This window comes from Chanos chanos, chromosome 5, assembly GCF_902362185.1.
Source record: "Chanos chanos chromosome 5, fChaCha1.1, whole genome shotgun sequence".
NCBI classification, from domain to species: Eukaryota; Metazoa; Chordata; class Actinopteri; order Gonorynchiformes; family Chanidae; genus Chanos; species Chanos chanos.
The window spans coordinates 18,479,200-18,503,313 of record NC_044499.1 but is presented as its reverse complement, the minus strand read 5'-3'; the positions used below and the strand labels follow the sequence as shown (position 1 = coordinate 18,503,313).

The 24,114-nt window shown below is 40.1% G+C and overlaps 4 protein-coding genes across 4 annotated transcripts; 2 read left to right on the top strand and 2 right to left on the bottom strand.

Annotated features, from left to right (window-relative positions):
- The first annotated feature begins 103 nt into the window (after positions 1–103).
- On the top strand, positions 104–2,236 carry gfi1aa (growth factor independent 1A transcription repressor a). The gene is made up of 6 exons (XM_030774738.1): positions 104–215; positions 431–622; positions 799–1,172; positions 1,361–1,498; positions 1,591–1,756; positions 2,058–2,236. Exons 1-6 carry the CDS (start codon positions 104–106, stop codon positions 2,234–2,236), a joined length of 1,161 nt encoding a protein of 386 aa, XP_030630598.1.
- A 1,666-nt stretch (positions 2,237–3,902) lies between these two features.
- rpap2 (RNA polymerase II associated protein 2) lies at positions 3,903–11,275 on the bottom strand. Its single transcript, XM_030775747.1, has 12 exons — positions 11,218–11,275; positions 10,869–10,911; positions 10,520–10,634; positions 10,170–10,268; positions 9,894–9,959; positions 9,711–9,799; positions 9,568–9,603; positions 8,476–9,466; positions 7,829–7,908; positions 7,452–7,532; positions 6,708–6,776; positions 3,903–4,061 (listed from the first exon to the last, which is right to left on the bottom strand). The coding sequence occupies exons 1-12, from the start codon at positions 11,273–11,275 to the stop codon at positions 3,917–3,919; spliced, it is 1,872 nt and encodes a 623-aa protein (XP_030631607.1). The 3' UTR covers positions 3,903–3,916.
- A 953-nt stretch (positions 11,276–12,228) lies between these two features.
- On the top strand, positions 12,229–17,759 carry glmna (glomulin, FKBP associated protein a). Its single transcript, XM_030774338.1, has 18 exons — positions 12,229–12,312; positions 12,427–12,552; positions 12,676–12,789; positions 12,888–12,996; positions 13,366–13,603; positions 13,767–13,866; positions 14,163–14,344; positions 14,699–14,752; positions 14,907–14,937; positions 15,041–15,130; positions 15,250–15,291; positions 15,383–15,456; positions 15,631–15,715; positions 15,810–15,919; positions 16,025–16,088; positions 16,298–16,433; positions 16,776–16,852; positions 17,094–17,759. The coding sequence occupies exons 1-18, from the start codon at positions 12,274–12,276 to the stop codon at positions 17,172–17,174; spliced, it is 1,752 nt and encodes a 583-aa protein (XP_030630198.1). The 5' UTR covers positions 12,229–12,273; the 3' UTR covers positions 17,175–17,759.
- A 529-nt stretch (positions 17,760–18,288) lies between these two features.
- Positions 18,289–23,977, bottom strand: cdc7 (cell division cycle 7 homolog (S. cerevisiae)). The gene is made up of 11 exons (XM_030774737.1): positions 23,926–23,977; positions 21,397–21,483; positions 21,047–21,182; positions 20,771–20,864; positions 20,533–20,675; positions 20,156–20,393; positions 19,822–19,917; positions 19,438–19,622; positions 19,269–19,351; positions 18,889–19,038; positions 18,289–18,638 (listed from the first exon to the last, which is right to left on the bottom strand). Exons 1-11 carry the CDS (start codon positions 23,975–23,977, stop codon positions 18,289–18,291), a joined length of 1,614 nt encoding a protein of 537 aa, XP_030630597.1.
- Between the last annotated feature and the right edge of the window lie 137 nt (positions 23,978–24,114).

Here is a 24,114-nt window from a genome sequence, read left to right as displayed (position 1 = left end):
CGTTCAGTTATAAACCAATGGTCTTCAAATCTGTTCAAAGATAAACAGCACTAAGGCACAGCGAAGGACAACAGACTTGAAGCAGCCGTAACGCACAGTCACCATGCCGAGGTCATTTTTGGTGAAAAGCAAAAGGGCCCACAGTTATCACCAGCCACGCAATCTGGAAAATGACAGAGTTCAGTTTCACTCACTTTTAACAGATGTATGTGCAGGTATGTAAAATTATGAGGATGTTCTATTTTTACGTGTAACATCCCGATTTATAAACAAATTTATGGGGAACTGAAAAATAACTCAGTTAATGCCTCGTTTAATAGGACCAGTTACCAGAAAAAAAATACAAAGATGATTGCTTAAGCGGACTGTAAGGCATACACATTGTGAAAAATTATAATTTGCATTGACTTTTATATGTGTTTGCTTGCAGAGAATCAGGAGCAACAGGTGAATCACAGCAATGCAGATACAGGAGAAAACCTCGACAGGCATTTGCCTGATATCAGCTTGGTGAAAACTGCAGATTATTCAGTGGATTTGTCCTCACTGAGCTGTGAGAGCAGCTCAGGTAATCGTTTCTCAGACTATGAAGACCACTGGAGATCTCCATCAGCTTCACCAGGTTCGTATTCACCTTCTCTTGAAATTACTTCAACAGTGAAATGATTTCTTCTGTCCCCTTACTAACATATTGGCTTTACAGTATGCAACACTGAATATCACCAACCTAGTTCAAACAAACTAGAAACCAAAATTAAATATGCAGTTCCTTAAAAGAGATATGTGATTTCCAAACAGATTCAGAAAAATACTCCACACCATCTGCAGAGGACCTCACCTTTCGCTCATTTGCCTGGACTCACCCCAGAACTGAGCTGAGGAACATCATGCAACATATGTATTCTCACATGCCGATTACCATGGCATCTGAGGCACCAATGGGCATTTGCTGTTCCATAGACAGGAATGAAGACGCTCCGCTTTTTGCTGAACCAGGCGCTGCAGCAAGATTTTACAGTGAATACAGCTCTCTCTTAGACAGAGCTCCCACAAGAGGCTTCTTCTCTGATTTCAAGATGAATACCAAAATTTCAGGCATTGAATCAGACACAGATCTCCTGTGCACTAGACTCCAGCTCAGTGGATCCTACAAATGCATCAAGTGCAGTAAGGTAGCCTAATGCAAAAAAAAAAAACAAAAAATGAACATCTTTGGCCAAGTCAATATGTTAACGCTTGGTATTTCAGACTAATTTGAAGAATTTTGCAACAAATTAAAGTTATGTTTTATTCGATATTGGGCTGATGGTCCTCATTTTGATGATAGTGTCTTTGTTCTTCTCCTATGTGTTTCCGTCAGGTGTTTTCCACACCGCATGGTTTAGAGGTTCACGTTCGCCGGTCCCACAGTGGCACAAGGCCCTTTGCATGTGAGATCTGTGGAAAGACGTTTGGCCATGCAGTAAGCTTGGAGCAGCATAAGACAGTGCATTCACAGGTAAGCACACCCGTTTCGATTTGTAGAGGTTCTGGATGTCTTGCCATGGAATCCCATTCTTCAGTACTACATGCAGTTGTCTATCTCAATAGGAAAGGATCTTCAACTGCAAAATATGTGGCAAAAGCTTCAAAAGATCATCTACTCTGTCCACTCACCTGCTGATCCACTCTGACACGCGGCCTTATCCCTGCCAGTTCTGTGGCAAGAGATTCCATCAGAAGTCAGACATGAAGAAACACACATTCATTCACACAGGTGAGACATAGTCACAGTACAAACAAATAAGCCCAGGAGCCCAGACTCCAGTGATTGGTGGTAACCACGAGTCATGTGCAGAGTATACATGTACCACTCAAATACTTGGCATACAAGGATTAGTTGTATCATCCAGTTGAAGTAATGGTGGAAAAGTTTACAATTACAGATAACTTACAAAGTGAGACGCAAGTGCTCTCGCAACCAACGTCAAAGTCTTGGTTCTGGCGTCCTCGTACTGTCGATCACTGAAATTACCAAAGGCACATAACCAGTGTGAACATACTGTTTGTAATTACAGGTGAAAAACCGCACAAGTGCCAGGTGTGTGGAAAAGCCTTCAGCCAGAGCTCCAACCTCATCACACACAGCCGCAAACACACAGGCTTTAAACCATTTGGATGTGAGCTCTGTGGCAAGGGCTTTCAGCGAAAAGTCGACTTGCGGAGGCACAAAGAAACACAACATGGACTAAAATAACTAATGTAGATAAGCTACCACAACTGGGTTAGCAAAGAATATCCAGAATCACCTCCTAACATCAGAAACACTAGAAGCATCTTTGTCAGAAAGCACTGACTTTCTCTCAGGACTTTTGAACTGAAGTCAAATAACTTGTCACAAGTTTAGGTAACCTGGTGTCAAAACTGGTAATTTATCCCAGTTCACATGAACTTATAAATTGGCAGACCAGCAATAACAGTGCTTAAGACATTTGTAACTATTTTGACAAAACTATGTGCTTTAATTTAGTATTGTTTGTTATACTTACTTTATAACCAGAAACATCATTTCTCTTGTGATATTTCTTTACTGGACTCTATTTGGCTCTACATACACTGTGTGCAGGTGCAGCTCATTGTTATCCTGGGGGGATTGTTATGGTTTATCATAAACTATTATAATGTAAAAAAGTAATTAAATTGTGCAACAAATTATTTCTAAAGCGAATTTTGAAACTGATGTCCAACCAACGGATCAGGCTTCACAAAAGACCACGGGAAGAAGATCTTGCACATTACATCAGAAAGTCTAGACTAAAATTGCCTCATGTAAGAGAAAGAATTCAGGGTCAGAAACACAGCAAAAATCAATCATTTCCTCAGAAATTATTTGCCACATTAAGTCACATTACTTTTAATGACAAAGGGAAATTATTCAAGGTTTTTGTTTGACTGAAAACATCTGGTTGAGACCAATTATTCTCAGACACCAGGATTTCTCAGCATACAACGTGGAATTATGGCACCATAAATGCCATGTGAAGGAAGTTTGGTGAATGGTCAACAGCATCAAATTTATTGTACCCTTCTGTCTACAAGAAGGCACTACTGGAATAGTGCCATTTTTATGTCAGAGCCTACCAAGATGTGATTAATTTCACTGTAAAGGTGGGAGATAGCTTATCTACCTTTGAAAATTTTGAAGAACTGATTTAAAACCATACAGAGGATGGATGTGGCATTTTTGTTAGGTTTCAACCAGAAGGCTAAGTGTAGTACAGCCTTTTTGATATTTTTGTAACCACACTGATCATGCGGAACTCTTAAACCTATTCTGAAACTGGAATAGTTTCATTCATATTGGATCTTTTTTTGTAGTTTGTAAAAATGTATTTAGAGAATTTTTTCACTGCTTTCTCAATGGTGTCACCACGTCCATCAACAACCAGCACGATATTTATTAAGTATTTCACAAAACACTGGACCCCTTCACAGATTATTTAAACAGTTTTAATGGGGTGGCATTGTGATTTTTCCTCACTGTTGTTGAAAATGGAAGATGGATCTAATGAAAAGCAAACACACAGTTTACTCCAAATCACTTTGACATGTAAAATACATCCTAAAATGTTAAATAAAGAACTTTCATGAAGTATCTTTTGAAGGAGAATTCAATCAGTGTATTATTCTGGGGGAAGACAGCTTTTTGAAATGTTGACAGAACAGTGTTTTACAGTTTATAACACAGTACATTTTAAACTCCAGAAAAACAGAGAATATAAATGGACTTTTATTTAAAAAAAAAAAAAAATCAAACCAAGTACAGACATTGTCAAAAAGGTTTTACGATTAGACTCGTCACTGACTTAGTGAATAGCCTTTTTGAGAGTGTGAAATACTGTCTCTGTAGTGTTGTTGAAGAGGTTGTTTTGTTTTTTTACTGGACATGAGGCTTGAAGAGCAAAACCAGGCTTTGAAGGTCTTGGTCTTGCAGTCTCAGCTCCTTCATCAGAGAAGAAATGTACTCCACTGAGGACGGCCTTTCTAGACTCTCCCTCAAGACCGAGGACACCTCCATCAACCTGACCAATAGAGGAAAGACTTGTACTGTCAAAGAAATCCAGACACAGCAACACCCAAACCACCAGTGTGTCAGTGACTCAGCAGGATGAATGAGAACCAAAATGGTTCAAAAGTTCCTCTGTTTTGAGATTCACTGTGCAAGCCAGTTAACAAGCCACGATAACGTGTTGACAGAAACTCCTTCAATCTTTCTCTCTCTTTCAAAAAACGCACACGTATACACACCAGTGTAGTTACAAATAATTTTTGTCACGTTAGCTCAACAGCATCAAGCAAGCAAAACACCACAAGCAAATGAACAAAAAGCCATCAATCAAAGGGAGCAGAAAGCTGTAGCATACAAAAGAGTGCGAACAATCCTGACTCAATACTAATAGCACGGTGGTATGGTAAAGCAGTGAGACAGTGACTTTACTCCATCATGTTTGTTTTCGCTCAGAGATAAAGTGTATTGGAGCAGCTCAGATTCAACATGTTCTACTGTTACAGGAGCTTTATGCATTATTCAGTAAGTTTGAACAAAAGACCACAGTAAACTACAGGTCTAGCATAACGTAGAGTCAGGTCCACCGAGGAATTATTTATGAAGGGAAATTAAAATGTTCTGTGTTTCCAAAAACTAGGAACAGCCGCTAGATTGACAACTCTTACTGACAACCTGTTGCTATAGTAAACAAAACATGAGGAGCTGTAACATTGCATGTCGCCGAGGAAAATGTTCATATTACTTTCTGACAAAGGTCTACTGCTTTTTTCAAGGTTATCGCCAACTACAAAATTTCACAAAAAAAAAAAAAAAATGTAATCCTTTGACGTGTGTAAAATCCACAGTCCATAAATGAAATCATGAGAAAGTTTTTCTGAGATATTATCACCATGATTAAAAAAATAGATCTTTTAAGTAGTATCTCAGAAAAACAGCGAGTCTACGAAACATCAGTTTCATTAGCCAACCTCTTGACCTCCAAGGGTTTGTTTGTTTGTTTTTTTCTCTCTCAGGCCAACAGATAACCTTAACCCTTGGAAACAATCAAAGGAGCAAAATGCTGAAGAGGACATAAAGCAACAGGAAACTGAGAGACCAAGTGCAGTCAGCCCAGGCTGCCACGTGGATTTAACACATATGAACAAGCACATTTTACGCTAGCCATGTTAAAGACTAGGCTGGACTTTCCAGAAATGACAACAAAAAACACCTCACCAAAAAAAAAAAAAAAAAAAAAAAAAAAGTACTATGAACGAACCAAGACAAACACTTGTTCCACGCACTAGTCTGTGCAGTAGTTTGAACAGCATTCTCCCTGTCAATGATAAATCTGAGCTAGGTTTTTCAAGCTATACTTTGAAGGGGTGAGGTTTTGGGGAGGAGGGAGAAGAGGGGGGGGGGGGTTGGTTAGTTCCTCAGGTGGAATTTTTCCCATGGGCTCGCGTACATCACGGATCCACTGTAATCAGGTGGCAAGATAAGGGAGGAGGTTGTGCTGTGTTGACACAGACGGGAGCAGCACGGAACTGTGTGTGGAGAAGCCCCCGCTGCGCTCCCCGATGCCTTCATAAACCTGAGGAAGTCGCACACGCCATCTGGCACAGGGCAAACACAGAGCCAGGTCTGCCTCTGCCAAATACATAAACATGCCAGCGCTCCCAGATATACACGCCAACCTAATCAATGAGCTTTTTTATTTAATAACGTGACTACATGCCAACACACTGTGCACCATCTATAACACTCGAAGATACAGATTTACACATGCATGGAGATGGTGTTCGAACATTACGACCTGAATCTATGTCTAGATTAATGTAAAGCAAAAATGCTTAGGCAGTGGGTTAAAGGTGTTTATGTGCTTGTTTGTAGCATCTGTTCATTTCACATAAAAATTCACAGGTGAATTTGTTGAAGTTGTGATTAAGCCTATCCCACCATCAACAACAAATAAAAATAAATACAAACGATTCCTGAACTTGATTAGGTTTTTTTTTTTTTTCCATTTTGAGTTCATGAGAATTTCTATCTGCTCCACTCAAACACACATATGCTGCAATAAATCAGTATTTTCTTATGGGGAGTTACTTAGTGGGAGTTCCTGTAGGGAAAACAATGCTCTATGATTTCCTCAATCCAGCGTCCTTAAGACTGACAGCCCCGGCACTCCAGCTGCTGAACTCTCAGTCACATACTTTCAGTAGCGTATAGCAGGAGATCAGGCTGTCACAACCAGCCAATCAGCAGCTCGCCTCAGATCATAAACACATTATCTAGAGTCCAATATTTTCACTCCTCTTAGCCTCACAGAGGCATAGGTTGGAAACATAGTTGTATTTAGCTCTCAGCTTTCATTGTAAGTGCCAACACATATGGCTCCTTCCCATCAAAGAACAAACTGATACAAAGGGCTCTCTGCAGATTTACTAATGGGAATTTATGTAAAGATTTACAAAGAGATTTCGTTTCCTCCATTGGTAAAAAAAAATAACTTTACAGATACATTCAAACAAATTGTTTTCACCATACAAGCTGTAGGAACAAGGTTGTTTTTAGACAGATGAATGTGAACCGCATTAACTGAACCAAATAAAGAGTTATTTGATCTTATCTAAGCTGTAGTCTGACGATGTAAGAGAGATGTAAGAGAGAAACTTACACAGAAAGCAGTACAATGGCAATCAAGGTCCACTCAGGGTTTTTGTGAATGATGTTGGTGTTTGTGAACCTGCATAAAGACAGTTTTCACACATTTTAGAGATGTCATAATATCACTGCCACATATATATTACATAAGCAGTTACAAATGCACTAATATGTGCAAGCCAACAAAATGTCCACTCGATCACAAGGTCAGGGCTGAATGAGTCTAACACTCCACGTGGCTAGTGGAGATTACGGCACCTTGAAACTCTTACTACACGGGCTACGAGTTTAATCAGTGTTAAGTCTTTGTGAACAAAGCTCAGATTTAGTGACTTTCAACAGGAGCGGTAGAATTCCTGGAAACAGGTTCAATAAGAGGGTGAAGTGCCCATTCAGAGCCATCTTAAATCATTACCATTCTGAGACACACTTCTTCCTGTTGACACCAACTTCTCAGCCAATGACAACTCAATGAACGTACATTAAAAGTTTTCTTTCTTCCTCTCTCTGTCTCTCTCTCTCTCTCTCTCACCATGACAGTAAGGGTATACATGGTTCATAAATGAACGTTTTGATCACCTGCTCTAACTAGTTGAATTTAACGTCATTCATGACTAAGTGTCAGATATTAAGGTCTCCTTGAGGGAAGCAAACGAAAAAAAAAAAAAAAACCCAAAAAAGATGTGACAGTACACAGTGTAACTACTAAAAACAGGCCCCATACATATTTGTGTTTGCTGAGGGACAGATAACTCACCTGAACGTCCTGACCAAACTGTTGATGTCATTCATGATATCTCCCATGGTTAAACACAGTGGACCCACGATGTCTCTAAGGCTTGAGCACAAACACAACAATTACAAGTCAGGATAACAGAAATGACTTTGAGTGAGTGCAGGGGAGTCCTTTACTCCTTCTACAATCCCAGTTTTTTAGGGGCAAACAAAGAGATTGCATCTGCACATCAGCAATGTTAATTAGATCTGGACAATGAGCAGTTTCTATTTTTCTGTGTGATGAGCCGTCTAGTTACTGGCCTTTGATGTTTTATTTCACCTACACAATCTAAATGAAGGTTAAAACAAGTTCACATTTGGTCAGAGACACATTTCTAGAACCTTCTGAGCACTGACCTTCTGCTGAGCTTCTCCACAACAATACGTTTCTGAATAAGGTTCTGTGCATGGGAGTCCACTAAGGGAAGCACAGGATCCTGGCCAGAGCACTGAAAAATGCATGAGTGTTAAAGTTGACACGCAAACTAGTAACTTGACCATTAATGCTTGAGATTGGCGCCCTCAACAGGCGGAAGGGAGAACTAAAAGTTTTGACCGATATACCAGAGCCAAGTCATTCAGTCAAACCAAGTGGGCCAAAATGTTTAATCATAGTTGAATGTAAAGACAGGTTTTATTTTTAAATAATAATTTACAAGTCTGAAACTGAACCTCGAATCAGGGCCACCTTAAATCTTCACTGTAATGAGGAACACCACTTCCCAGTGACATCAACATCTCAGGCAATCACAGTTCAGTGTGGATGCATTAAAAATACTAATAAAGCCACAGATGTACAGAAGCTCACTTGAAAGAAGAGGTTATTATTTTGCTACAATCATCTGTACTGGTTATGTTATTATGACCTGTATTAGGTTATGTTTATTCTGTACTAAACATTTTGTCAAGAGCAATCTGCAAAAGGTCTTTGAAAACTATGTTCAGAGTTCAATGACACCAACGCCCATTCATGTACACAGTGCACTGCTTTATATAATACTCACCTCACTCTCTCTGTTCTCTGTCACAGACTCCTCCAGAACCTCCTCAGGCAGGACACACACCCCTCTGTAGAACTCCTTCACCTTCAGGTCCAACAGTTCAGTCTCTTTCCTCAGGGTCTCAAAGTCTGGAACATGAGCAGAAGGTCTGTTCTGGCTTCCTTCTCCTTGTGTAGACATATCTACCACATCATCACCATCCTCCACCTCCAGGTCATCTTCATCCAACGGCTCCTCCTCACTCTCCTCCTCTCTCTGTTCTCCAGTTTTGGTCCACTGGTTGTAGTCAGGCCCATAGAGGTACTGAAAGGTCTCCTCAGTCCTCCACTCCATCAGAGTGGACTTAAGAGTCGCTAGGATGTTGAGCTTTATCACTGGGAGCTCATTCTTTCCTACGTCACGGCCCTTCAAAAGTGCTTTGAGTCCAGCAGCCCCCTTTTTACTCATCCCAACCTGGGTGATGTTTAGGTTATTGGTGGAGTTAGATTGAACGGGTTCAGAACTATTACTGCTGTCATTCTGCTGTGTTTGAGCTGAGGTCTCCTCAGGCGGCAGGGTCACGGTGTGACTTTCTGCAAGTTTACACTGGGTCAAAAGTTCAACAGTCTCCTCCACGGCGTGCTCCGCAGGTACGTCTTTCTCCGGCAGGGACGGCCTGTTACTAATCTCGTCTTTTGCAGAAGTTTTCTCCGAGGATCCATCAACATCACCGCGGCACTGGGTCTCTGCTCTATGTGGAGGACTGGTTCTGTTTTTTTCTCTACCTCCGCTCTCGTCGACGCTCCCTCCATCATGTTTGGGCAGCTTACCCCAGTGTACTTTGGAGCGTGGCCGTTGCTTAGACACCACGCTAGAGACAAAATCTTGTTCATTGTCACTACTGTCACTTTGACTTGTGTTGGGTGAGCGGGAATGACGTTCTGGGGCTGGGTTCTCAACGTCTGCTTCTGTGACAGGTTGATCAGCCAACTTAATCTCCAAGCCTGAACTTCCTCTAAATATTCAGGGTGGACAGAGAAATAAAGCTATTAGAGCCCAGATCAATTTCACAGTCAAATAAAAAAAAAAAATGTAAGAAAAGAAATCTATACATACCCATCTCCTTCTTTCATCAACTTAATATCTGGCGGTCTGAAATTGAAACCAAGAACAAACTCTAAATACTATTTTATAGATTTTGAGAGATTTCTGATTAGCCAAATATCGTAAAAGGAGACAGGAAATAGGAAACATATTACCTCTCCTCCTTCCTTAACCATAGAGGAGTCTTAGGTATCTGAACCTCAAAATACTTTGAGGCCTTATAGCAGAAATTACTGCAAAAGCACTGGGGGAAAAAAAACAAACCATTAGTTGACAAAGGAAAAAGAAAATCTCGCTAAATCTTAAACAAAAAGAGGCAGTTATGCTGTGGCTCCTACCTTACGCTCAGTGATGTCATAAACTTTATTTGTCTTGGTAGAAATTTTGAATTGTTGACTGGGAACCTAAAAACACAAGTATATAAAATATTTAAATGAACATACAATAAGACGAATTAAATCCATTTTCAATAACGAAAAAGACTGCTACAGATTCATGGTGATCCCTAAAGTATTTTTAAAAAAAGCACTATTTAAAGCAAAAAAGAAGGCCTATCATTTCCTTTGGTTGAACTTTTCTCTATTTTTTCTTCTCTCTCTTGAAAGAGTACTTACATTGCAAAGTCTGTTTGCGCAGACGGGATAACCACACAGTTTAACAATAGAGCGCTCCTCCACTGTGTCTTTGTAGTTGGCTGGAGTGATCATTTGAGCCTGAAACAAAAAGCACCATATTTATTCTCTGTTCGAACTGACTTAGGGATTTTAGTTCCAAAAAATTAAAAACACATTAAAAGCAACTGGTTTTACAGACATAACGTGCTTTCTCATAATTAGGGCATAATGACCAATAGCAAGATCACCATCACTCCATAAGTCTCTGTAGCTGTTTGGTGGTTTGAACTGAAGGGCGAACAGTGGTACTCTAAGAAAATCTCACAGACTGACAAACAAATCAGACTCACACAATCAATCAGGAAGTCCTCAGTCACACTGTCTTCTAGGAGACGCTCCACAACTTGTAGAGCCCTGCGCTCTAGTTCCAGTTTCTCCCTCAGCGTCTCCTTCAAAGCCTCCCTGCTGTAAGGATAAATGAAGTCTGACGTTAAACGTTCATCTAATAAATGCAAATCGCTGAAAACAGATCCTCTATTTGAGAAAGACCGACGTAACGGATAAAAACACAAACATCAGTATAACTGCGTGAGGAAAAGATATTATTCTCTTTACTTCATCCAAATTTTAAATAGCACTGAGCAAAAGTTCAAGCTTCAGAACGATGAAAGTGCATCCGCACATATAGTAGATACATACCGTTTAGCTTCCTCGGCGGCAGACCTAGCCGGTGTTTTCCCATCTGTCAGTGATTCAGATTGTAAATAAGGCAATCATGGTTTATTTTGGTGACAGAAATTAACAGTTTACGCGAACCTTTGTTGTTGCACTATTAGGATTTCTATAAGACGCAGGTGTCATGCCATCTATTAATATACAGGTACATATAAGAACTTAAAAGTTGAGTGGGTGCTACTAAGACAGTTTCGGTCACGCTTCTCTGACTTGAGTAAGTTTAATCTTGACTATTTCTGTACGAGGGTGCAGCATTCAGAGACTGTTTTTTAAGGACAGATACCCAAATAACTTCAGCAAACAGCGTGTTTACCTTTTCTCTTGGATTTTGAACCGGACCGAACCTGAACCTTTCTTCCATCAGCTTCCATGCCTCTACCCGTGTATCACGTATAGCCGAATTATTCCGTTTACGTTAGAGATGTACGGCAAGCCAGAAGTGACATTTGTAGTCAAGCACTTCCGAAACACACGAGGTTTTGACTGCGATGATGGGAGGTAACTAGCAAGTTATTAGGTAAGTTATCCCAGTTACTGTCGTCTTTCATTAAGCAAGGTGTCGTAATGGTCCAGCAAAGTCATAAACTGAATACATTATCACTGTTATGGAACTGTTCGCACAAACAGCTTAGATCATTTGAAACGCTTTTGTCATGCTATCAGAAGTCGCTAGCTGCGTATTCAGAGTAGCAGCCATCAGTGTTGCAGGACAACATGCTGACTTGCATTCGTAGTTACTGTTAGTTCTGTGTTTTTTTAGAGAGAGAAACCAATCGAGGGCAGACTTGGCGGGCTTGTCGGCCTTTTATTTTAACATAATTGTTTAGTTGATTGCATTCCCTCAATATTATCAAGCGATAGTAACAGCTATGGCTAGTTCCATTTATGTAGTGATACGTATGTCCATCTGAGAGAAAGCAGTAGGCGATTTTTAGGGGGATGAGGGGGGATGCCATCCCCCTTGTTAGCAAAATCACCAAAATGCATATCCCTTGTTAACCTGCCATCCCCCTGTATACACTGTAGAGTAGTGTGAGGGGCCATCCCTCCTGTCAAAAAATAAAAATGAACTACTGAGGAAGAAGTAAGATGAGATCAAGAAGAGTATCGTAGTTTCGACATTAATGTGAATTTCTTTTATTTTTAGGGTCCCTAGAACTGTCATGCCCTGGACATAACCCTGTTCCATTTCCATCCCTCTGCGCTCACCCTGGTCAGTTGGAGATGTTGGTCTGTCTTTATGAAGTTGTCAAATTGTCATAAGAGGTGATGTGATTAACAGTTTATATTTGTTAATCAATGAGAGTAATTTCCTCATCCCTATAGGTACTCATTAGGAAAGAAGACTTTGGCAAAGTTGGGCACGAATATGGCTTTAGAACAGCTAAGTGAGGTCGTGCAGAGATGTGTAAGTAGAATTGTCTCAGGCAGCAATATACAGTAGAAACTCATTCAGTGTCTTGTATTCCTTCTAACACTCTCATCCTCTGTTGTCTCCTATCTGTATATCACACCCTCTTAGCAAGCAGTCCACGGAGAAAACTTTTCGCCAGAGGATTATGGTCTTTTCCAGTCAGCTGGACAAATGTGTATAGAACAAGGAGATAGTGCACAAGTTCTGAGCATCATCGTAGATGAGAAGAACAAGGTAAAATAATCATTACACATGTTGTCAAAACTGTTGACGCTCTTGGCACTTTTACATTTTAGCAATCTCTCTCTCTCTCTCTCTCTCTCTCTCTCTCTCTTCCTCTCCCTCTCTTCTCTAAAGAACATTGTGAGATGCATGGGCTGGAACCTGTTAGGCCCACTGGTGCAGGTTCTCTTGAAGAAGGAGGACAAGAATCTTCCACACTGCAGTGCCATTCTCACATACCTTCTGGAGGTTCGTCTTTTCAATTCTCAGATGACTGTGAGCAAACATGCAGTCTCCGAACAGAGCTAGCCATGCTCAGCGCACACCGTTATGTTTTTGTTTTTCAGGTCTGCAGTCCGAAAGAGCTGTTGGTTGGTTTACTTGAGCAGATTGAAGAGGCCCAATCAGATGTCATTGCCGAAACAATTACCTTACTGCTCAAGCCCTTACAGATAGGTACTCAAGTCTGGAAGGCTTTGAATCACTTTCATACTAACAGCAAACAGGGGACACTTTCTGTCAGGGTGGATCACTTGGTCACGCATGAGTCCTCGTCACCAACCCCTGTCTTCATATCAAAGCCTGATCTCTTAGACCTAATCTTTTAGACCGTTAACGTTGCTCCGCAAGTATGCGTTGTTTCAACCAATTCATCTGCAGAAATTTGGTGAACTATCTTCTCTCTGTGTTCTGCTTTTTTTTTTTCATAGAAAGGGCATTAAATCCCACCATTTTTATGAGTAGCATTCTCTTTGTAACTAAATAAAATAAATTGTTCTTTGTGCATTGCCCACTGTTCCTCATTCTTTGTGGCATCCCGCTCAGTGCTGCTGAAGCTGGGAAGGAAGAAGGCCTCCTCCGTGGGCATGGCTCTCTCCACTCTACTCAACCAGGTGGCAAGGCTGCCGGTGCCTGGCACCGCGGAGCAGGAAGTGGATGACGTGTTTGGCCTTTGCCACTGCCTCACAGCCCTGCTCGTCTTTGTCAAACCCTTTGTGGAGGAGGCCAGAGAAAACCTGCAAGAAAACAAAGAAAACGAGCTGAGGACAGAAATACTCAAATTGTACGTTCCATTTTTTTTTTTTTTTAACTGATAAACCTGCACGGTGTTGTAAAGTTAGTAGTTACGTGCTATGAATTAAGTCATGCAAGTCGTTCTTTATGTCAGTTTTTGGGATTATGTGTTTTAGTAGAGTGCGTAACAGCCTGGTATTCTTTACCTGTAGCTGTATGAAGAGTTTGCATGAACCTCTTCTGGAGGTGCAGCTAAAGGATCCGGACACATTAGAAAAGTCTCCACTTCGAAACTTTGCCGCTGAGATCCTGGTAAGAAACACGACAAGTTTCTTCGTCATTTAAGTATTCCGTATTACCTGGCATTTACATAATAACTACATGTGTGAGGTATTTAGATATTTAGCTTGAGAATGTATTACCACAATCCGTACCCACTGTGTATCTAGCATAGGTTGATAATTACATTTATTTAAATTACTTAGATAAGTACCACTGTAAGTAGCGACAAATTTCTGAAGCTAAAGCGTAAACAAAGAGTATAGAAAGTGGAGTGTTATGTATAGTCCTGTCCGCATGAGTTTTTTTTTTTTTTATGTTTCTTCCAGTCCATTCTGTCCAGTATTGGGGAGTCCCTTCCAGACTTGTTGAGTCATTTTTTACTCAGGAAGAGGGGAGTCCCTGGCTTTCTAGAGGAGGAGGTCAGGTACCCAAAAGAGTCCTTGGCTTGCCTTGCACACCTCCTCTTTGTGCAGCATGTTTCCATGGAAACTTTTCCAGCTGTTCTCAGGTACATAAAGGTGTTCTTCCTATAATGCTACATGATAATATTAGCAAAAGCACCTCTGACAGCTCCATCAGTATGAATGTTTCTTTGGTGTTTCTGCTTGATGAGATCATGTCTTAAATCAGAACAGTCTATGATGGCGATCACAGTTGTGCATACCAGTAATGAATAATATTGATTTCTATTAAATGCTAGTATGATAAGGCATATATGAAGTCATCTTTATGTCATACCAAAAGGGGGGAAACCTTCAGAGAAAACCACTCATGCTGTTTAGTACTTTTTAGGATACATGTCAGGTTTGGCAGTTATTTGTTTCTGAGATTTAAAAAGGTCACATTTCTGCTTTTGTCTCAGCCCCGAGTTTGTTCTTCAGTGCAACATGGAGTACATTGAGTTTCTGTTGAGCAGGTACAAATTCCCTTTTTTTTCCTTTACTAGATCTTGAAAATGCTACAATGCTAGACGTTCACTTTATTGACTGTCATATAATCCAAGAGGATTGGAAAAAAACTGTGAATTTTTTTGTAATTGACTGAAAAGACTGTTGTGCATTTCTTCACAGAACTGAAGAGTCTCGTCTGGAGAAGGGACTGGTAAGACCTGATAGAACCGACACCCACACTACACTAATCATTTGTGCTTGTTTCTGTGTGTATCACAAATGTTTGCTTTGCTCCTTGTTCTCCTCCTCATAAGGAGTTGTATGAGAAAAGCCTGGTGAGAGTGGAAGACTGCAGTCTGCCCGTTGACCTCCTGGAGCTGAAAACTTTTTTCTCCGTCCCACAGGTGACCATAGTGTGGTCGTGTTATATTTGGTCACATTACTTTTTAATAAGTCCTTCTTTTTTTTCGTGTTCCCCGCATCATTTCGTGATGTGTTTTACATTTCCTTTCTCTAATTTCAGCACCTGGTGAAAGTCATGACGTTATGTCCAGCCCAGCGAATAGTAAGTGAGATTTTTAACGTGTATGTGATATCAGGCAGTGTGGTTATGTTTTGTTCGGGTGTTGCTAATTGAAGTTTGTTTCTTTTGACAGAGAACAAAAGGACTGTCAGTGTTCCAGTTGAGCATAGACAAATTTAACACAGAGGCCAAATACAAATTCTTTAGGTGAGATTCTCTGTTCTGGAGATCGCCTTTTCTTCATGAGCTGCCATTTCACCTCGGTGCTTATCAAGAATATTAGAACACAGAGCACGTCAAGGCAAAATAAAATTAAATGTCCATAAATGTGGCATGGAATTTGATGTAATGTGTTGTGACAATGCTTTTATCTTGTTTTAGGTGTATGCTGAAAACCAGCCATCATGCTGGAGTAGAGGGCTACATTATTAAGAATATAAAAAACCAGATTGACTCAGCCTTGAAGGTATCGCATAGGTTACGTCATCCATTCAATTACAATTTACAACAGAAGTGAAACGTCTTTTTATTAAAGGAACGCATATCACTGTTCTGTTTAGCCTGGGAACGCGAATGTATGGTTCCTGGGGACACATCTCTTGCCTCTGCTACGTTTGGTGCTGTGCCTTCCTCAAGGTGCTGAGACAGACCTGCTCCACAACTTAGACAGGTTAGATGCCCCACACGTCACTCGCTCGCTCCAGAAGTAATGAAAAGGCAGTTTTAATCTCATAAACGCAGCTGAACTCAACCTTTCTCACTTATGTCTCAAAAGGATCATGGAGTCACTGAACCTCCTGCGCTATCTGTTGATCAGAGATAAAGAGTGGAAGAATGAGGTAAGAGCCACAGAGCATCTCGGTCACATCTCACCGTGCCACGCTGTTCGTTTCCTCGTGTACTGTAGACAAAAAGAGATAAAACGTTGATCATTTTCTGTTTTTTGAGGGGGTTTTTTCAGTGATAATACACAGTCTAAATTTAAATCTTTACAGCGTGGTTCCCTTTTGTCAAGCTCATGTCTGATGTCTGTCTCTGGTTCCCTCAGACTGGAATATGGACCGAGTTGTATAAAATTGAAGATAACTATCTGAAGCCACTGCGGACGGGCCTGAACATGTCCAAAGCGCATTACGAAGCAGAGCTTAATAGCGCTAAAGATAGCAAGAAGAGCAGTACAGGAGGTTTGATTTTTACCTTTTTGCATATGATGTGGAAGCCGGGGGCTTTGCCCTGTCGAGTGTAGTCAAATGTCACAGCTGTTTCAAAGCTCACTTTTAAAACACGCACAGGAAGAGATATAGTAACCAAAGAAATCCTTAGCATATTTTAGGTCTCTGCCATTATTTTTTTATGTGCTTTTATGTTATTTAACTTTCTAACATACTATGTAATCACAGTAAAATAGTTAAAATAATAAATATAAAATACAAAAAACATCAAAATAATTAAGTCATTAGCCCAGACTTTAGGCTCCCCCACCCTAAAAAAAAATCTTTGCTCTCTCTCTCTCATGTCTTTCTTAGAATCTAAAACACCGGTCTGCACAGTGACAGTGGGCGATGAAAAGTTACCCAGCATGACTCCAGAGATGCAAATTCAGGTAATTAGCATTTCAGTTAGGGTTCATTTTTATTCCTGGGCAAATGTATTTGACATCGGTTACTATTTAAATGAAATATGTTTAGTTTTGTCTGAATCAAGATAAATCACTTTGTTCATATCACTGAAAACACATAAGCACTTTCATTCTGTTGTGAAATCTTGCAACTGAGTTAAAATGAGCAACAGTTGCTTTATGGATGCCTTGAGTGGTCTAGTAAAGACCGGTTTTGTACCTGCAGGTCCTGCAGTCTGCGTTGTTCACGTTTGATCTGATGGAGAGTGTCCTGGCACGAATCGAGGAGATCACCGAGGCCAAATGAAGGCCCCAGGCATGAGAGAAACAGGGTTAGACATTACAGTGTTAACACAAAGCACTGTAGTGTCTCCACTTTGGTTTAAGCTCCACGGTCACATCTGAAGATTCAACATGTCTCTGTGAGAATCTCATCAGTGACTGTTTCTGAAATAATGTGAAAAGGTCAATATCTGATCTTCAATATCCTATTAAAGTCAGCAACTGATTTTACATCAATCTGTAGCATTAGATGGCTCTACCCCGGGTGGCATGGCACATCCTGTCCTGTAAAAAAATTGTTACTGTTGTGGGAACTGCTTCTCTAAGCTGTGTAAGGCTGTCTATAAAACATTTCCAAAATGTATTTCTTTGTTACTGCCTCATAGAGCATAGAACAGCACCTGTGTTTAAATTACACTTGTAAAGATGGAATCTGATAATGCTTTTAATGAACATTTGTTTTTTTTCTTTTTACAAATGTAAGTGGTGGGGAATTTGATTTTTTTTACCCATCTTTGATAAACTGCTAAAAACAGAGAAGCCAAGTTACAATATACAAAATGAATGAGAATACTAGAATACTGTTCATGAAAACTAGTGTTTAGTTAGCTATGAAAAATAAATTAGAATTTACCAGCTTGCTTTTGTCTCTATGGCATCCAAGTCAAGCTAAGGTTTACACTTGTAATTCTGACCCTAAACTGTTTAATAATCAACAGAACCATCTTTCCCGACTTCTTTAAAGATTTATAATAAATGAGATCTTAGGTAAAGACTGACTGTGAAATTGTATATTCATCCAATTACTTGAAATAATTTAGATTCTTCAATTTTTATGTTGTACTCTTCCCAAATATGTAAGTCAGACACTTGTACAGCAATTCAAAGATGGATTATGTCTTCCAAACATGAGGCTGAGGCAACGTGTTTCAATATTCAAATAAAAATGTTAAAAAATTTACTTTATTCAAGAAATGTTGCTTAAAAAATTCCTTTAAAAAGAGAAGAGTAGACACTATAACAAATTTACAAAAATGTCAGTATCTTCTCACACAACATCAAGAATGGACAAGAATAGCACTCATATTTACTCTATACAATTAAAATGAGGAATTCTACATCAAACTTAGTCTCTGCCGTTAAACACTCATGTCTTTAAAGAGCGGGTGTAGAAGGGCCTCGGCTGCAGTGATCCTGGTTGTTGGGTTCAGGTCTAAGAGTCTGTCTAAGAGATCATAAGCCTCATCAGTCACACTGTCCCAGCCGGAGGCCCCGGACTGTGTGGAGTCTTTAGCTGAGGCAGGGGAGCCCTGACTGGGTCGTTTCCTGGGCGGGCTGGCAGGGTCCTGCTGGATGTCTGCTGGATTACGGGACGCCTGGAGCTCTGCAGGAAGCGTATCCTCTCCGCACGGCCGAACACCCCTCAGAGTCTCGCACAACGTCCTCAGGTCCAGCCGCGGGAGCTCCCGACTGCACACCACAGACTTGCCTGCATTCAAACACCAGAGTCAAACACACCACAGACTAAGCTGCATTCAAACACCAGAGTCAAACACAAACTAGTGCAGCATCTAAAGCATTTTCCCACCGCTGTGGTGTGAGGAGGAGTCAGGTGTATTGTTAAAAATGTAGAATGTTGGCTTTTCTTGATAAGATCTTGTCGCCCTGCTGCATTCCAGATTAGACAATGGGATTATTTGACTGAATGAGTAGAGGAGTATAGGGTGATGGAAACCTACCAAACTTCTTGGCAGCCTGTATGGTTTCCTCAGATCCTCGAATGGTCATGATCTGTGTTAAAGCCATCAGGTCGTCACTGGCTTTGAAAAACGGATACCTGCCACTCAGGAGTGAAAGCAGGATGACACCCGCTGACCACATGTCAATGGCTACAGGAAAACAAAAAAAACAAACAAAAAAACAATATCAACCTTTTAGTGTGTACAAAACAACAGCATGGATCACTTGCCAGTTAAAATTGGAAAATGAAGGACAAAGACCAACTGCTGTGCAGAGTTACTTTGGAAAGATTTCATTTGACGGCCGTTACACGGCTGACAAACTATTTGGAACATCACATCAAACAGAATGGGCCATGATGTCTGGTCAAGTGCTATACCTGTTCCCTGGTTAGGACATTTGGTCAAGACCTCAGGGGCTCTGAAACCTGGAGTGCCAGCCCTTGGGGCCACCTGTTGTTTCCTGTAATAGAAGAGGAGACCATTACAGGGAGGAACCTACAGAATAGGCAAAGAAATACAGTTGTATTAATCGGTGTGTACACTTACCTAGAGAGGCAGATGTTACAAATACGATCAGTCATGTAGCAGTTGCAGGTGAGGCCCTGACTGACCACGGCAGCGGGTTTCGGTTTCTGACTGGTTGCTGATGCTTTCGCTGGAGGAGGGCGACGCTTCGAAGACACATACTTGCGCGTAGAGGAATCTACCGTCTCAGTAGACTTTAAGAGCTTCTCATGGCAATACAAAGAAAGAGAGAAAAAACCCACTCTCATCTCAACCTAATATAATGTCCACGGCCAATACCGAACGTAATCCAGATATGATGTTATAATATAGGTGAGATTACACCAATTGTGTGTCATTAAGAAGCTGTGAATATGGATACATGGAGTGAGAACATAAAAAAAGTTGAAAATTAAAGACACTCACCTCTGCTTTGTCATTTTTGCTCTTAAGAGGGTTTATACTGTTAAGATTTCTTTCCCCAAATACAGAACGAGGTGCTTTACAAAGTCCCATCAGCTCCTGGGGGGGGGATACAAATACTTGTAGTCATATAACACTGAAGTACTTTTGACCTACAATGAGCTAGAATGAGTCCCTTTCAAGTATATTGTCCTACAACCACACTGATTAAAAATAGCCAAAAACGTTCCGCTGTGAGCAAACAAACAACCTCTCTCGCACTGACAGATTTCAAAGCACTTTCGATTGTGAAGTGTGCGCTTTTGACATCTGTGCCAGAGAGCTGAAGTGCAGACACCTTAGTGGGTTTAGTGCGCGTGGGTGGGCTGGGTCTTTTAGCTGGTGCCTTTGTTGAGGAGTGAGGTGCAGGGGGCCTGATGTTTGGTGGTAAAGGTACAACTGACTGTTTCCCCAGTGAATCCTGTGTTTTAACTGCTGATCCACCACCCCTCTGAGGCTTAGACTTCACAACCTTCAGCAGATCTATCTGAGTGTCCGGAGTTCCCTGAGCCAAGCCAAAATCCACCAGTGCATATCTAGAACAAAAAGAACGTAACACGCGTTACTTTGTTTTGTGTGTGTACACCATTCAATGACTACTGTGCTATTTGAGGATATTTAAGGCCATCGGTGAGGTTCCCCATTGGATCACGGTTATGAAAATTTGGTTCTTACTTCTTCTCCTGGCGGTTGTACAGAAAGTTGGTCGGCTTAATATCTCGGTGGATTATTCCAAACTTGTGAATGTGTTTTAGGGCTTTGAGTAAGTTATACATGTAATGACGCAGTTCTTCAAAACTCAGGGAGCCAACAATATCCTGTAGGGATCAGAGGATTAAGTTATATCACTTTGTTTTGTAGCGGAAAATATTAAAGCGGATTCACATTTATGATATCAGGAGATGTTACTTACCACAAAGGTCTGGTGCTCCACATAAGGCATGACAATTACCACATGGTGGTCTTTCCTGAAGCAGTAAGTGACTCCCATCACATTTTCTACACCCCTGTCAAAATGACACCCAAACATGGATCACATCAAAGTGATGTTTCATAACCTGAACCCAAATCCCAAGGGCTTTGTTTAATGCTCACATTAAAACTATTGTAAGAATGCTTTTAAAATCACCACTGTTAAGGAATTTTGAAACAATGAAAAATAAAAAAAGACACGTGATTAAGAGCTTACCCTGCAACCGTTAAGCACTGGAGTTCAGCGGCTATGCGCACAGGATGGCTTGTAGGTATAAGGTGTTTCAAAGCAAACTTCTCTCTGGCACCACTTGTCATCTGGGCCTCAGCCAGGTACACTGAGCTGAATGTGCCTAGTGAACAGGCAGAGGAAATATGAACTTGAATCCCAAAAGCTAGTCTAGTTTCATTCATAAACTGAACTCTTCAGCTGTGGCGAGACTGGAGATTTACACAGCAGATTTCAATCCCAAACCAGCTTGGTGTACTTTCTTTTTTAATTTTGAAAATAAAAAATAAAAATCTTTGATAGACAAGTTAAGTTCAAACAACCGTATGACAGCAAACCTTCGCCAATTTTGTCGGTGATTCTGAAAACCCTCGACAGCTGCGGCACGACTTCATACAAATATTCAATGTCCATCTCCACGTCCCCTGAGGATACAAAAAGCAATTTCGAAGTAAGTAAAGATGCAATATAAAGTTAAGTATTTACAGGAAACTTTCCAAAAACTGACTCAAGGCAAACATAAAAGAGAATAAATGCCACGTCAAACAGATTCAAACACAGGCACGACCAACTGTTTAAGAATGGTTCAGTTTATAAGACGTTTCAAAACTATACTCACTGGATAATTTACATTTGCCGTCACTTTTTTGGGGGGGTGGATGACTTTCTGAGTTGTCATTGTTGTCTGACTGTAGTGACTCCATTAAATGTCTGTTGTTCCGTCTTTCAACTGCAACTTGTAGGTAAAATAACAGAGGGGCATATTTGAGCTAAAATTAGGAACTCCCGAACTATCGAATTGTCAGCCCTCTGAGCCTCAGAGGCGGAGATATGTGCCCTCTATGAGGTTCTGGCTTACAGATGTAATTTAGAGCCAAAGAAAACAGGTTTGTATGCCCGGTTTTCTATCATACTTATGCTTTCTAGTCATGTAACTACGATAGCGTTACCGTTACTCTCCTAGATATACTGTAGATTTTGCTAATATCAAACCGAACTGAGAATTTTTAAGCTTTATTTTTGAAGCACGGCAAAGTTCCTTTCAACATTTTCGCTATGCTCAGTCATACAGTCATAAAGACAAAATTACGATCTAATGTATAAAAGAACGTTTGGACAGAAATCGTCAGCTAGCTAGCAATTGCTAAAGAAACAAAACAAATAGCCAAGCTAGTGGCTAGGTAGCATTTATCAGCAAGTAGCTTAAGAAAAGTCAGCTAACCGCGTCAATACCCAACGAATAATTCTGAAATGTCTGTTTTACTACACAGTGGAAATTACTCGATTTAAATAGTAGAGGTTATGTGAGATAAGATGCATTATTTATTCGACAACCACAGCTAACATTATCTAGAACATCTTACCATCCTTCGGTTCACTTCCAAGTTCCGCGCTAAAATTAAGGTATGTGACGAAGCAAATCACGTGGCCAGGATTTTAAGGTTCATCTAACTTTCCAGGAATGGGATACGGCTCAAACACTTTGGGAACAATTAATCTGTAACTTCCTAGCTCAGTCCTAAATTTTTAACTGTTAAAAAGTAAAGAAAGGAGGACAGTACAGTAGCCATAGGAGTCATTAACAGAATGTTCAACCAGGAAATTGGAAATCCTACGGACAAACTTGTCAATGAAATCTTTAGTGTGCCAAGTTTCCTTGCTTTCATGCAACACTACCCAACTTCACTGCCTGTTTATAAAGGAAATTCACAAATTTAAGTGTTACAAATAACCATTTTATTTACCTTACAATTAAAGCTACAAACACATTCAAACTGGAAACACATTACAATAATTTATTGATACTTTTGATATAAAACAACTGAGGGAGAAAACAGGGTTGTACAATATTGCACTGTGTCATCTGTTGTCCATTAAATGCAATATTAAAGCATACTGTCAATTTTTGGTAAAATTTGTAAATTATTTGTCAAACTGATGAAACATTAAGAAGACACAATAAGTAACAGCTGAAGCAGCAAATCTTTCCATTAAAAAGGTTTTCTTCATTTTTTTCCCTAAATACTTAGAAGAATCGACATTTCATCAGCATATAACGGAGTGATATAACCATCACATGTACAAATATGCTTCTCTGCTTTACAACAGGAGATGCACATCAGCACTGTAATTAACAGATTATGGTCTATAACATGTAAACAGTTCAAATGTATCCTTATAAAAACTCTAGAAAATACCATCAAATATGCCAATAAACATCTCAACTTCTTTGTTATTCTCTTCTCCTTGAATCCTGCAGTATCATAAAATAATGTAAACGTAAACAGTAGAATAATTTCAGAGTGCGGATAATATGAGTCAAAATTAAGATGAAAATATTATTTTAGCACCTGTTTGAGCATGTACGCTCATCTTGAGCAGTACTTCTCTTTGAGAAGAAATCAAATCTTCCTCCTGGAGAATTTTGTTTTGTCTCACTCTGTTCTGACTGTACACACTTGCTCTCAGCACGGTGCGTCTCAAGATCTGTTTTCTGTCAACAAAAAAACGTTATCTCAGATCAAGAGCGACTGTTGCTTGGTCGTCTGAAGAGGACAGCTTCTCTTCCCATTTCACACAACATCCTGTTTTCACTTACTGATGTTTCACTGAAAAATTAATGTAAAAAAAAGTACTATCCTATATTATATCTTGTATTTACATACAAGAGGACTGTGGATGCTTACTGATAGCGGTGGCATCATGGTATCAGGTCTGAAAGAGTGATAAATACATGCATTTATGATTAGACATTCAGCCAATGGCATATAAAAATTTTCCCCTACATATGTCATCTGAATGATATAGAAGAAATAGCAGAATTCGTGGGGATCCAAGTGTATTCTACATATTAATTGTAATCTTACACATACTGTAGTGGTCTGTTAGGTTCTGTGCTGCACAGTTTGGGCTGTCCATAGCCTGGTGGACTCGAAGTCAAATAACCTTAAATATAATGATGAGCATTGAGTGTCTGCTGCAACTTTTATACAACATGATATTCATATATGAAATGAATCAGTCCCAGTACAATTTATCATAATGAAACCACAATG